Genomic DNA, 15,451 nt, shown 5'->3' with positions numbered 1-15,451 from the left:
TTATTCAGCATCTGCAAAAAAAAACAATGTAAATTAAACGAGCTATCATTTATGCATGAATGATTTTTATTTAAACTTACTGATGAAAATTTAGTTGAAAGCAAAAGAAAATCTTGAGTTGGTACAATCATCTTAATTTCTTCAATTTCAATTGAAAGACTATCTAAAATATCAACATCTTCATGTTTATATACATCTGAACAATAGTTAAATTTAACAATAAGATATTTCAATTTTTTCATTCTTAAAAATGCATTTTTAAATATTTCTTCATCATAATTTAAAATGTCGATTGAAAGCTTAGTCACATTTATACAGTATTTTGATATAATTGACATGTACTTGGTCACAGTGTCATTTGATAAGCTTAATTTTATAAATTTATGTCCACATCTAGATAATAACTTTTGTACAACTGGTTTCATTGGATAATTTTTACGTTTGTGAGTTGTAATGATCTTCTTGAATTTGGTAAAAGTGTTGACATTGTGCCATGTTAATTTACTTGCTGTTTTCCAGGTTTTACAAACTGAAAAATAAAATAATAATTAATTAGTATAAGTATACTTGTTGATTTAATTAATATACACACACCTCTTTCCATTTGCAATCTCTGATGAACAGATAAATATGAAAATATCTTGGCAAGACATTTGGCATCTAGAATGTCAATAGACACTTTCATTTTTTTCATTTAATTATTGCTTGTTATTGTTGTCAAATTTAATTGTTGACATATTATTATTTTGTTTATTATTGACTGCTTAGGTTGACTGTCAAATTGTGTTATTTTTTTTTTCGTTCACAATGCGACCCTGCTGGGCGTCTAAAAAAACACAGAAAAAAAAAAAAAAAAACAGACATCTCGCGCGTTTTTTTTTTTATTCATCTATTGTTATTTAACAAATGACATATTTATAATTATAAAATAGCAATTATTAAAAAAGACATGTTAATAAAATACATAAATAAAATATAATAAGTATTTAGTTTTTAATTGTTTATTAAATTTACACAAAAAAAAAAAAAAAACGTAAAAAAAAGGCGCAATTCTGAATTTTTTTTTTTTTTATTAAAAAAAATTTTATTGCGTAGTTGTGAAAAAATTGTGTGAAGCATTATTGTCTCAAAGATTTTTGTTAATAAAATAAGTCAAAAGGCATTAATTAAAATTTATTAAATTGTAATAAGAACAAAATAAATAATTCGTAAAATGGAACAACGAGAATGTAAGTAAACAATAGCAAAAATATTATTCTCTAAAAATTTGATGTATCAATGTTATATTAACGACATTTAATTAAAATTCTAGCAAAAAATTGGCGTTTTGACATATCAATGTCAGAAAATGATCCAGAACGTGATAAAAAAAAATTACAAAATAAATTGAATGATCTTAAGAAAAGTATTGATAAAAAAAAAGAAAAAGGACTTGATTATTTACCATCAAAAATCACTGATAAATCTGGGATAACAAATAAAAAAATACCATCTGAAAAATTAATTAGAATTACTAAAACTGAATTGAAAGAACGTGTTGAACCATCTGGTCATGATGGTGTTGCAGCAACAACTGATAGTGATGGTAAAATACAAGGTGGTAAATATATACCACCAAGTTTACGTGGTGGTTATATTAAATCAGATGATAATAGAAGAACCATTCGTATATCAAGTCTAATAGAAAGCACTTCTGAAACTGACTTGGAAGAAATGGTTAAACCATTTGGCGATGTACAAAAACTTTATCTTGCCAAGAATCAATTAACAGACAAATGCAAAGGTTTTGCAGATGTACGTTTCAAATATCATGCCGATGCTAGAGAAGCGATTGCTTATCTAAATGGCTATAGATATGATTATTTAATTTTAAGTGTTGAGTGGTCACCAATCAATTAATTGGTTTCCTTTTCTTTATTTCATAAAATTAATTTAAAAAACCATTCAAAACAGCTTAATTAAACTTTATCTTTTAATAATTTTTCAATGACTTGTTAAAATGTTTTTAGTTGAATAATAAAAAAATAAAAATACTCCAGTTACATGTGTGCTATTTTCATAAATAATAATAATAATTTATCCACAGATTTAACGAATTTTTTCATATCTTTTAAACACTTCAACTAGTTTATTTTATTTCAAAAAAGATCATATCATTTTTTACAATTCATTTGACCTTGAAATAACACATGCAACAACATACTACTTATCATGGACAATACTCCAAGAATTGATTTACTCGTTTTTTATTTTTAACTTTAAATTTTTTCCTGTTTGTTGATTTATAATTATTTAATCTTGATAAATTGGGTTGTTTTTTATTTGATAATTTATATATTAATTTTTCAACTAAAAATATAAACAAAGATAGCAACGTTCCTACAATAAAAACAGCAATAAGTGGCATTATTCTCCAAATGTCAACTGGATCATAATCAATTTTTTGCTCTTTTTCTTTCATATAGTAACGATGCCTGAGTCGTTTTAATATTCCATTCTCACCGAATTTATTAATACTATAAAAATAAAAATTAATTTGTTTATTATTAAATTATTAATTATTTATAAACTATTGAGTTGATATTTTGGTGTTTTTATAACATACAAAATATTGAAAAATTCAGTATATGGACTATCACGTGGTAAAATCATTCCAAGATTAAAAATTCTTCCAGTTTTTATTTGAACAATTTCACATGGTATTTGATTTCTTCTTGGTTCATTATAAGTTTCAGTTGTATAAAATGCAACTTTTTCATTGCAAATTGTTTGAAATCCTTCAACTAAAGTTGTGGGTAATAAGGTTTTTGATCGTATGAGATCAAACACTTCATTGGGTAAATAATCTTGTGATTCCTAAAAAATACAAAAAGTAATGAATACTGGTATAAATTTTTTTTTTTAAATACTAACATAAAACACATCGTAGTCGGCACTTTCTTTTAACATAATTAATTCATATTCTTTTTGTTTTGAAAATTCAATCATGTCATTAAATGGCATGGTAATTGTTGGTGCTGTAAAAAAACTAGTTAGACATCCAGAGTACGTTGCATACACAATTGAGACAGTAATAAATACTGAAAAATATGATATTCTAATTGAAAATTGCTTCGGTATATCTATAAAATGAAAATTTTATCAAATTAAAAGGTTTATAATTGTTTATTAATAATGAATTAACAATGCTTATTTACCAGATAATCCTTGTTGACAAAATAAACCCCAAATATCAAGTAAATTACCAAAAAAAACTGAACAAAATGTATTACGCCAAGGTTGATAAATAATTATAGTCAATGATAACGATGTTATCAGCATAATTCCAATTACAGTTATCCAAACTTGTTCATCAAATATCTGTAAAACAAAAACCAATATTTAATACACACAAAAATACATTAGAATTATTTTTGTTAACAAATAAATACCCGAAAATATTCAAACCATTGAATAGTATCTCCGATTACTGGTTTTTCAATGTACATACCAGATCTTGTTGTTATTATTGGAAGAGTAAAATCAACAACATCAATACGTTGAATTGTCATTGACACAAGTGCAATACCTAAATCACTTTCACCTGAAACAACACTCCCAACAACACCTGACCACATGGATTCATCTTCATCCCAACTTCCACAATAATCTTCAACAGCAAATGAAGATATTTTAAACTTCAAATATTCTATCAACTCGGTTATAACATCACCGAGAAAACCCGAGTATTTATATCTACCATGAATAATAAATTTGGCATTCTATTATGCCAATTTCATAAATTATTTTAATTATTATTATTTTAGTTGATTTTAATTTTATTTAATTTACCTTCACAGCTGAAACACGTAAATTTAATCCTTGTAAATTTTTTTTTTTATCAACAGATGTATCGTTCCAAATGATATTTTCGTTAGTTATATTTACAAGTGGTAATGCTAATATTTTATCATCATCATCTGACAACAACCATTCAACGACACTTGATGAATTACAACAAGACACAAAAAATCTCATGTTATATTTTAATTGTACCAATTTATCAAATGGTTTTTTACAAATATCACATGAATAATCACTGTCATCACCGGTGAATATTACTAATAATATTGGATATTTAATTTTTCCATTTTTTGTTATATCTATAAATTTAGTAACATCGTTTGTTGATCTGATGATAATTATAACAAATGGATTACGAAAACCTTGATGTTTGTATTGTATTATTCTTTTTTCTAAATTATCAATCTTTACCATGCTACTTATTATTCCATTTTTTGATACTGTATGAGTTATACCATGTACAAATGTCAACATTTCAAATTCTAAATTTAAAAATTAAAATTTTAATATTTATTTTTAATTGTTGAATTTTTTTTTTTTAACTTACTTTGATTGACAAATGTTGCTGCAAGTACAACTCCACCAACTTCATATTTATAACGTTCATAAATATTTATTATTAATTTTTTATAATCACCAGGCTGTAGTTGATATGTTTCTTTACAATTAACAATTTTTAAAATCACTGAAAAAATAATTACTTTATAAATTACAAACATTTTTAATGATTTATTTTTGTTTTAATTGTGATCAAGCTGAAGTTTTTTTTAGTTCTACGAGAGTTTTTATGTCAACGAGTGAAAAGACAATGCCAATATTTATAAAATTGCATGTTATATGTTCGTAATACTGCAACTGTACTTTTAGCTGATTTTCTCATAAGATAAAAATTGCCAGAAACTTGGTTGACCTTGTGATCCTATCTGTCGATTTAAAAATGATGTTTAATAATTTTTTTTCAACGTAAAAGTAGATACTTCTTTTTAATTACCAACTTGTTAGAATAAATATTATTATTGTATAGTATATTTAAAAATTTATTATTATTGTTTGCTTCTTGATGAGCATTATTGAAATTTTAAAATTTTACTCTACAGTTAAATGATCTATTGTAGTAAATTATTTAAAAGGTAAAAATAGCCTCGAACCTAATTTCACATAATATACATAATATTTTAGAAAAACTCTACAATGTCGTAGTTAACATACAATCAAAGTTTAGATGATAAAACTGCTATCAGGTTATAGTTTCCTTTACCAGGTCACGTTGGCTTTATAACTATCCAAATAAATTAATAAAAAATATCTACTAAAATTGAGTAATAAATATTCAATTGCACATTATTAAGATGAAATTTGCCAGCATTGATTTGCTTGATAAGAATATTCTAATTAAAATATTCTCATATCTCTCAATAAAAGAGATAATTAAACTGAAAAAAGGTAATATATAATAATTAACATATTTATTAATTTATTTCATTTAAATAATTAATTTAAAAAAATTATATATTTCAGTTTGTAATAATTGGAAAAGTTTAAGCACATTGGTATTGAGTAATATCAAAACATTTGATACTTCTGATGACTATTTTATGATGAAAAATTTTGGAGTAAATCCTCCAACACTGTCAGACTTGGAACAAATATTATCACATTGTGGAAACTTTTTGACAATTTTAAAACTGCATCACAATGGTGACTCTGTTGTAATGCCATTGGTTGCAAAATATTGTCAAAATCTCATCAAGTTGGAGCTTGATTTTCATCAATACATTGTTAAAGATTTTATTGATGCTTTTGTTTCAATGAAAAAATTAAAAAGCATCAAAATGACCAACTGTCACAGTGTCATGTGGGGTTCAATGATGCTCAATGATTGTTTCATCAATACACTTGACGATGATAATGTTGATGATGGTATTGACATTCTACAGAGTCTTCCAGAAGAAATTGAAGAAATTAATTTGTCGTCATGTGAACGAATGATGCCAATGGATTTATTTTTTCAATCAGTAAGTTTACTACGTTTTCACTCTCATTTTCTTTTTAATTATAAATTAAATTTTTTAATTATTGTTATCTAGGCTGCAGTTAAATTTAACTCACTTCATTCATTGACACTATCACGATGGGATATCAATGACAACGTGATGAATATTATAACACAAAAAACATCATTGATCAACTTAAATATATCAAAATGTAATTTGTCAGTAAAAAAACAACCAATATTATCAAAACTAATCAACTTGGAATATTTAAATCTTGTCAATGTTGATGGCAACGTGAATACTGATCTCATCATCAGCATCATAAATGATTGCATCAAATTAAAACATTTAAACATAAATGGCTGTAAAGAATTGTCAACTGAGACTGTTGATAATCTTGGAAATTTTAAAAGTCTTGAAGAGTTATTATTACATGGTCCATCACTTGATAATCTTAAAACTTTTCAATGTGCAAATCATCATGAAATAAATGACACTGGAATCATGGGAATCATCAGAAGATCAGCAAACTTAGAACAACTTGATCTTGTAAATACTAATATCACTATTGATACACTTAATTTTTCAGCTGATATTGCGAAGGCAAGAAAAAAAAATCTACTTGTTATTGTCAGTCCTTGGGTATTGGATAATATTGATGATAATAATTTAAATAATTATTTATCAATTAAAATACATGACCAAGAAGAAGACGAAGAAATTCCACTGTGGATGAATTAGACATATATAAAAAGTTTCCCAGTAATTTAAAATACTAATTTTCTATTAAATTTTTTTTTACATTTATTTGTCAAATAAAAATAAAAAATTAATGGTAATTATTTTCTGTGTCTTGTTTTATTTTTAAATATATTTTTAATGTTTGTATGCTGATGATTAAGTTTAAGAGGATAATCAGTAGAGCGCCAGTAATTACAGAAGTCACCGCAAGCACCAAAGCACTAAGCACACAATATGGCGAATTAAGATAAAAATCTATATGTCGTGACAATAGCTTATCGGTTATCCACAAGGACAAAGTTAACATTGGTCAACTCGATGATAAAATCAATAACCTATATTTTTGATACTACAACTGAATATTAGACAATAATAAATACTAATACTAATTTTTTATTTAATTTAACATTATAATATACATTGAATGATAAACAAAACAAAAATGAAAGGTAGAGCTACAAATATTGGCGGAGTTGATGAAAAATCAGGTAACATTATTAGATTAATATTTTGTCAAAATTAACATTGTTTATTGTAATGTCACAGTAAAAATATAAATGATAATGTTTATTTATTTTTTAGATGATGACAATGTGTTTGAAGACAGTGAGGAAGAAAATAACAATGATATTATTAACCCAAACAAAAGAAACAGAAGTGATGATGATGAGGATGATTATTGTCTTGAAGATGATGATTATGATCTTCTTGAAGAAAATTTGGGTGTCAAAATTCAAAGAAAAAAATATAAACGTTTAAGAACAATTCAAGCCGATGATTCTGATGGTGATGATCGTGATGCTATTGCCAATCAACTTTTTAATAATGACGTATGTATTAATTTATTTATGATGACATTTATTTATGCTAAAATTATTTATTATTAATTATATATTTATTTAATTTAATTAGGATGATGATGATCTACCAAGTAAACCACGTAAACAACAACAACAACAACAACTACAACAAACAGAACAATTTAATAGTGATAAAAGTGAAGATGAAGATTCAGATTATGATAATTTTATTGATGATGATGATGATGGCAGACAATTAAGACCACAAGAAACTGATCCATTAATTCATAATGATGCTCTTCGAGAAGCTCGAGATATTTTTGGTGTTGATTTTGATTTTGGAGAGTTTAAAAAATATGATGATGAAGATAGTTGTGATGATGAAGAAGAAGAAGAAGAACAAGTGGTTAATGATGATGATGATGATGATGATTTTGAGCATGAAGAAGTTGATAGAATTCATACAACAAAAAATAAATCAAAGAAAAAACAACAAAAAAAAAGTATTTTTGATGTTTATGATCCATGTGAACTTCATGAAGGATATTTTACTGATATTGATCAAACAATTCGTTGTACTGATATTCCAGAACGTATGCAACTTCGTTCAGTACCAATTACACCTGTTGATAAATATTCTAATGAATTAGATCTTGAATCAAAATGGATTTATCAACATGCTTTTAAAAAACCAACAATTTCCATTCAAGATGACATCAAAAAATATACATTAAAAGGACCAAAAACAATTGAAAAAATTAAAAATGCTCTTAATTTTATAAGAAATGAAAGTCTTGAAGTACCATATATAGCATATTACAAAAAAGACTACGTTTTACCTGAATTAGATCAAAATGATTTGTGGAGAGTTTATAAATTTGATGCAAAATGGTCACAATTATGCCAAAGAAAAAATAGTTTATTAAAACTTTATTCCAATATGTATGAGTATCAACAAGTGCAAGTAAAAATAAATTCCAAATATTCATTATTTGATAATATTAGAATGATTAATGTTAGTGATTTAAATAGATTAAAAAATGTGGAAACAAATGAAGAGCTAAATGACATTCATCAACATTTTTCTTTGTATTATAATTATGATATACCAGCAATGCAAGAGTTAATAAAAAGACGTAAAGTAAAAGAAAAATATTTGGATAAATTAAGAAACCAACAAGTGCCAAATAATGTTGATGAAAATAACATGGAAATTGATATAGATATTGAAGTTGAAGAAAGTAATAATAATCATTTAAAACAACGAGCACATAGTGGACCATATTCATTGTATAGAAAAGCTGGTCTTGATAGTTTTGCCAAAAAATTTGGTTTAACACCTGAAGAATTTGCTGAAAATTTAAACAATAATTATCAAAATAATAAAATAAAACAAGAAATAAATGAACCATCTGTTATTGCTAATAATTATTTTAAAAATACAACAAGTAGTACAGATGAAATTATAAATGCAGTTAAACACATGGTAGCAATACAATTATCACGTGAACCATTATTACGTAAATGTGTTAGAAAAATATATATGGAACATGCAAAAATAACAGTTAAACCAACAAAAACTGGTATTAAAATGATTGATGAATCACATCCAATATTCACAATGATGTATCTTAAAGATAAACCAATCAACACATTAATTGATGATCAATTTTTAAAGTTAATAATAGCTGAACAAGATAAATTAATAACAATAAAAATAAGTGATACTATTGAAGGTTACACAAGTGATAATTATGTTGATGATGTAAAAAAATTATATGTTAATAATGATGATGAGCTTGATGATTGCATTGAAAATTGGAATAATTTAAGACAAGCTAGTGTTGAAATGGCACTAAATGATATTGTCATTCCAAGTTTAAAAAATGAATTAAAATCAGTGCTTATTGATGAAGCTAAAGAACATGTAATGAGAGCTTGTTGTAAAAAATTATATGATTGGATTAAAATTGCTCCATATAAATGTGATAATAGTATTTTTGATGGTGATGATTGGGATACAAGTTGTGGTCTTCGTGTAATGACTATTTCTTATGTACCTGATCAAACACAAGCTGGTTTTGCTTGTATTGTTACACCAAATGGTGATTGTACTGATTATTTAAAACTTCCACATGTACTTAAACGTGAAGATACATGGAGATATATACATCAAAAAGCAAAAAAAAATGAACTAATGGAAATTTGTAATTTTATATTAATTAAAAAACCTCATGTTATTGCTATATCTGGTGAATCAGTTGAGGCTAATCATATATTTGAAGATATAAAAAAATGTGTTACATCACTTATGCAAAGTAATGATGATTTTCCTGATGTACCAATTGAAATATATGATAATCATTTATCAAAATTATATTCAAATAGTACAATAGGAAAAATGGAATTTAATAATTATAATGAAATTTTACGTGAAGCAATATCACTTGCAAGATATATACAAGATCCATTAAGAGAATTTTCACGTTTTTGTACAAAAGATGAAGAAATATTATTTCCATATTATCATCCATTACAAAAACAATTATCAAAAGATGAATTAATTGAAAATTTATATATTGAATTTATAAATCGTGTTAATGAAGTTGGTGTTGATATTAATGAAATATTGAAAAGAAAATATAATGATAATTTATTACAATTTATTTGTGGTTTAGGACCAAGAAAAAGTACAAATATCATAAAAATATTAAAAAATTCAAATAAATATCTTGAAAATCGTCCACAATTAATGACACTATGTCAATGTGATGAAATTGTTTATAAAAATTGTTGTGGTTTTATTAAAATTGATCCAGATAATATAAATTATGATACAGATAATTTTATTGAAATATTAGATTCATCAAGAATACATCCAGATGATTATGATTTTGCAAGAAGAATGGCACTTGATATACTTGAATATGATGATGAAAATGCAACAAAAGCACTTGAAGAAATTTTAGATAAACCAAATATACTTGAAGATCTTGATCTTGATACATATGCAGAACAAATTGTTGATGAATCTGGTGAAAAACGTTTAACACTTGAAGATATTAGAACTGAATTACATGGTTTTTTTAAAGATCTACGTGTACCATATGAAAAACCAGATAGTCAACAATTATTTGAATTATTAACAAAAGAAACACAAGATACATTCTATGTTGGTAAAAAAATTGATGGTTTTATCATAAAAATTAATAAAAAAAAACCAATTGAAGAACGACGTGATGAAATTCATCCAGTTAGAAATAATGATACACGTCTTTGGAAATGTTCATATTGTAATAAAGATGATTTTATTGAATTATCACATGTATGGAATCATCTTGATAATGAAGAATGTACTGGTAAATTAACTGGTATTAAAATTAAATTTGACAATGGAATAACTGGTTATATTAAAATTAAAAATATGTCTGATGACAATACAACAGATATACCAGATAATATACAAATAAATACACCAATTAAAAGTCGTATTATTAGTATTAATATTGATAAATTTAATGTTGAATGTAGTATTAAAAAAAGTGATCTTGATGACATTGATAATGTATGGTCATTAAAAAAAGATGACTATTATGATAATGAACAAGAAAAAATTGATTTAGATATTGTTAAAAGTGAAAAAATTCAACAAAATTTACGTGTTTATCATATTAGAATAATAACAAATAAATATTTTAAAAATGTTAATTATCCAGAAACTGAAAATATCATGAAACATCATTCAACAAAACAAGGTGATGCTGTTATACGACCAAGTAGTAAAGGTTGTGATCATTTAACAATAACATGGAAAGTAACTGATAATGTATTTCATCATATTGACATTAGAGAAGAAGATAAACCAAATAGTTTTTCAGTTGGTAGAAGATTATTTATTGGTGAACAAGAATTTGATGATTTATATGAAATAATGACAAATTATGTTAAACCATTAGCTGAAAATGCAGCAACAATAATTAATTATAAATATTATAAATCAAGTGTACTTGGATCACAAGTTAAAGCTGATAATATTTTAAAAAAACAACAAATTATTAATCCAAAATATATACCATATATTTTGTCAGTATTTGAAAGAATACCAACATATTTTATGCTTTCATATTTACCACATAATAAGGTATATCATGAATACATACAAATAACATCAAATGGATTTATATACAGAGAAAAAGAATTTAAAAATTTTCAAAAATTATTAAGATGGTTTAAAGAATATTACAATAAACAAACTAATTTATCACATGAATTACGTGGTTTATGTAATGTTAAAAATAAAAATTTAATTAATCAAATTAATGAAAAAATGTCTGATACATCAATAAAATCATTATCAAGTTTAATTAATCAATCACCAATTAATTATCCATCATATAAACCAGCTGCTGTAACTGGTTACAGTGGTACAAATAAATATATTGATGATTTATTTACTACAGTTGATGAAACACCTACAATTAAAAATAATCAAAATAATAAAGCAGCAAAACATTCACTTTTTGATCCTGATTTTTGGTAAATTTTTACTTGTTATCATCGTCATCGCATCGTCATCATTACTGTAAGCATCATTATTTGATAAATAATTTTCTGAAAAAAAAAAATGTATTATTATTATTATTGTTTCAAACATGTATAACTTATTTTTTTTTTGTAATTTTACTTAATGTTTGAATAGCAAGTTTATTTATAATTTCATGTCATGCATATAATCGAATAATTTAAATTTTATTTTCATACATTATGACGATAAAATATAGAAGCGTTTTTTTTTTTTCTTATTATTATTAACATGTTGTTTAAGTGATAAATAATCAGATTTTTAGTTTTTGAACAGGATTCGAATTTCTATCCTATTTATCTTATTTTTATTATTATTGTAATTTTGTATTTTTCTAACACGATTGTATTCATTTTTGATACGAATTTTTGTTTATGTAAATCTATGAATAATTGAAAATTTAATATGAATAAAAAAAAAAAAAAATAAATTACCATTATTTACCATTATTTTTTTGATAAAGACTCAATTGCTGAGTTTATCCAGTCCATGTGTTTATGAACAATAGTGTAAACCATTGGTGATCCACTACTACAAGGTTTTCCATATGATAATAATCCAATGAAAATTCCATCAGTTGTTAGCGGGCTACCTCCGTCATACTGTAATTATTTTCATAGGTTTGATTAATAATCTCAAAGTTATAATTAATAAATAAAATTACTTACATAACAAGGACCAGAATTTCCATTTTCAAGTGTGCAAATTTGGCTATTTGATACCCATAAACTTCTCTTACAAGTTTCACGGTCTAATATTTTTAAATCAATTTCTTGAAGTTTTTCAGATGTTGGTCCATTTTCCTAAAAATATATTTATTATAATAGTATTAATTTTATAAATAATATTCTAATAATACTTACAGATGTATATCCCCAACCAGCAAGTATTACTGGATAATCATTTGTATCATAAACATTGTTAAATGTAATATTAATTGGTTGAACTTTATCATTAAATTGTATTGGTTCTGTTGTTTTTAAAATTGCAATATCAGATTGTCTAAAATAGTTATCATAATCAGCATGAGTTGCTGATTCATTTGTTTTATATTTTTGCCCACCACTTAATGAATTTGATCCAACAACTATTCTCAATTTACTTAAATCAACATCACTAGAATAAATTGAATAAAAATATTAGTTTTTATTTAGTATAAAATAATAATAAATATTTATAATAATTACATATTTGTGCATGATGTTGTTGTTATAACATGATGTTCATCAAAAATAACACCAGCACATAAATGTTCATCGTTAGATTGTAGTGAAAATATATATGGATATTTTCCATCATCAGCATCATGTCCACCAGCTATTTTCGATGTTGGAAGACCTTGAAAATTAATTAAATTAATTATAAATTGAAATTATTTAAAGTATATTTTTAAAATAAATTAACTTACCATTTGTTAAAACAAAAGTACCAAGTAAAAATATTAAACCACTCATGATTAATGATTCATGATTCACAAAATATTCTATTTATATAACAATTTTTATCTAAACAATTTCGTCAAGATTTAGTTATATCTTATCAATATGTCTACGTGATTAATAACTATTTCATATATTTACTGATTAAGTTAATAAAATATTTATCTTCAAAAAAACATGATAGTAATTTTAATAATCTCATTGCGTTGTTTAAATAATAAATTTGTTTTGATCAGTATCTACTAAACTATAATCTTTAAAATAATTTTAATAGAACAAAAAAAAAAATACTTTTACTTTCTCATACAATACAATTCAATAATTAAATTTTAAATAGTTTAAAAAAAAAAAAACACATGAAAAAAATAATAGAAACAAGAAATTCATTAATTCATTTTTTTTTTTTTTTTTATAGGCTTCATTTGTTTTTATTTACGGTGGTATATTAAAAAACAAAAACACATGACTGTTTTTGCATGTGCAATTTTGTATAACGTCAAAAAAAAAAAAAAATCATTAATCGTATTAATTAATAAACAAAAAAAATATGTACAGACAATATACACGAATAAAATCACTTTTGGAATTTGAAAATTTTCAAGAAGATCTTTATCAAATGATGTTAAATAATCCAGACAAAAGTCTTGCTGAAGTATACGATACTATCATCAAAAGGTACATAATTTCTAATTTAAAAAAAAAATTTTAATAATAAAAATAATAATTTATACTTTAATTTAAAGATATAAAAATATCGAGTATGATTTTCCTTTTGCAAGAGCTGAAGCTATCATGAAAAATGTACGTGATGGATATTATCCAGATGATCCATGGACATTAAAAGAATACACAAATGAACTTTTATCAAATAGATGGAAAAATTTGTTAACAGAATGGCAAGATGTGACAATGAGTGTTCACACTATTTTGTCTTATGATAAAATGAGTTGGGTAACAGTATTTGCTGATTATCAAATTATTCAAACACTTTTAAATTATCATGATTTTAAAATTCACATTGATGTATTTAATTGTAATACATTGCCTGTATTTCATCAAATAGTAACAGTGCTAGTTTTAATTGACAACAGTGTAAGTATATTATTTTTTTTTTTCGAGAAAAATAAATAAGTCATTTAAATAAAATAATACATTTTTGTTTTTTTTAATTAACAGTTCTTTCCAATTGCTTGGTCATTAATGGAAAAAACAACAATAGCAGCTTACACAACAGTATTTCAAACACTAAAAATTGTACATGGTGCAATGATGGAACCAAAAAGAATATTAATTGATTTTTTTGAAATATCATTGAGTAAAGCAATTAATGAATGTTTTCCAACCACAACAATTGTTTGTAATTTTCCTCATCACACAAGGGTAAATATTATATTTTAGAAATTTAATTTAAAAAGAATTATTGATTTAATACTATTTATTTTAGAGTTTAGAAAGAAGATTAGAAAAATTAAGAGGAATAAGACTATTAAATGAAATGAAAAGATGTGAAAAAGCATCAGGTGTTTTTAAATTATTGACAAATCTTGCAAAACTACCACCAGATGAAATTAAAAATGCCTTCACCGAATTAATTAAAACAGATGATGTTGATATTGATTTTTATTTTGCTGAATTATTTAAACATTATCGACAATGGTGGCTAGATATTGTAACGCCACAAAGATATTCTGTTTATGGACATGATGATTTAATAAATGCTAGTACAAAAGATGCTGAAAAAATAAAAAATTCACTCTTATGGGGACCATTTAGAGTTTGGCAATTTACAGGTACAAATATTACATTTGAAAATTTCATTTAAATATATTTTGTTGGGTGATTTTAAATTTATATTTGTTACAGAAAGATTGATGCAAGTATTTATACTTTTACGTAAAGAATTAAATTCAAGAAATGAAGAAATTTCAATATCATTTTTAAATTAATATAAAACTAATTATATACATCAACAAAGTATTTATGTTATTTTAAATTTCAAAGTTTAAATTATTTTCATCACACAATTAAGTATGATATGTTTATTTAAATCAT

At 24.3% G+C, this 15,451-nt stretch overlaps 5 protein-coding genes across 5 annotated transcripts; 3 read left to right on the top strand and 2 right to left on the bottom strand.

Moving 5' to 3' along the window:
- The first annotated feature begins 1,180 nt into the window (after positions 1-1,180).
- LOC122853746 (eukaryotic translation initiation factor 3 subunit G-2-like) lies at positions 1,181-1,899 on the top strand. The gene is made up of 2 exons (XM_044154164.1): positions 1,181-1,229; positions 1,313-1,899. Exons 1-2 carry the CDS (start codon positions 1,214-1,216, stop codon positions 1,897-1,899), a joined length of 603 nt encoding a protein of 200 aa, XP_044010099.1. The 5' UTR covers positions 1,181-1,213.
- Positions 1,900-2,562: 663 nt separating this feature from the next.
- On the bottom strand, positions 2,563-4,723 carry LOC122853745 (glutamate receptor 2-like). Its single transcript, XM_044154163.1, has 8 exons — positions 4,705-4,723; positions 4,391-4,528; positions 4,059-4,325; positions 3,832-3,959; positions 3,432-3,761; positions 3,198-3,360; positions 2,914-3,122; positions 2,563-2,856 (listed from the first exon to the last, which is right to left on the bottom strand). The coding sequence occupies exons 1-8, from the start codon at positions 4,721-4,723 to the stop codon at positions 2,563-2,565; spliced, it is 1,548 nt and encodes a 515-aa protein (XP_044010098.1).
- A 2,297-nt stretch (positions 4,724-7,020) lies between these two features.
- Positions 7,021-11,918, top strand: LOC122853744 (transcription elongation factor SPT6-like). The gene is made up of 12 exons (XM_044154162.1): positions 7,021-7,066; positions 7,161-7,408; positions 7,491-7,723; positions 8,162-8,709; positions 8,776-9,055; positions 9,101-9,525; positions 9,640-9,864; positions 10,057-10,170; positions 10,219-10,554; positions 10,609-10,866; positions 11,095-11,661; positions 11,782-11,918. The coding sequence occupies exons 1-12, from the start codon at positions 7,021-7,023 to the stop codon at positions 11,916-11,918; spliced, it is 3,417 nt and encodes a 1,138-aa protein (XP_044010097.1).
- Positions 11,898-13,432, bottom strand: LOC122854651 (chymotrypsin-1-like). The gene is made up of 6 exons (XM_044155497.1): positions 13,369-13,432; positions 13,148-13,298; positions 12,824-13,076; positions 12,629-12,763; positions 12,405-12,562; positions 11,898-11,989 (listed from the first exon to the last, which is right to left on the bottom strand). The coding sequence occupies exons 1-5, from the start codon at positions 13,412-13,414 to the stop codon at positions 12,407-12,409; spliced, it is 741 nt and encodes a 246-aa protein (XP_044011432.1). The 5' UTR covers positions 13,415-13,432; the 3' UTR covers positions 11,898-11,989; positions 12,405-12,406.
- A 495-nt stretch (positions 13,433-13,927) lies between these two features.
- Positions 13,928-15,345, top strand: LOC122853743. The gene is made up of 5 exons (XM_044154161.1): positions 13,928-14,074; positions 14,143-14,491; positions 14,576-14,779; positions 14,844-15,189; positions 15,263-15,345. Exons 1-5 carry the CDS (start codon positions 13,947-13,949, stop codon positions 15,343-15,345), a joined length of 1,110 nt encoding a protein of 369 aa, XP_044010096.1. The 5' UTR covers positions 13,928-13,946.
- The last annotated feature ends 106 nt before the right edge of the window (positions 15,346-15,451 follow it).

The sequence above is a fragment of the Aphidius gifuensis genome, linkage group LG4, assembly GCF_014905175.1.
Source record: "Aphidius gifuensis isolate YNYX2018 linkage group LG4, ASM1490517v1, whole genome shotgun sequence".
NCBI lineage: Eukaryota > Metazoa > Arthropoda > Insecta > Hymenoptera > Braconidae > Aphidius > Aphidius gifuensis.
This window is presented reverse-complemented; position numbering and strand designations above follow the sequence as displayed.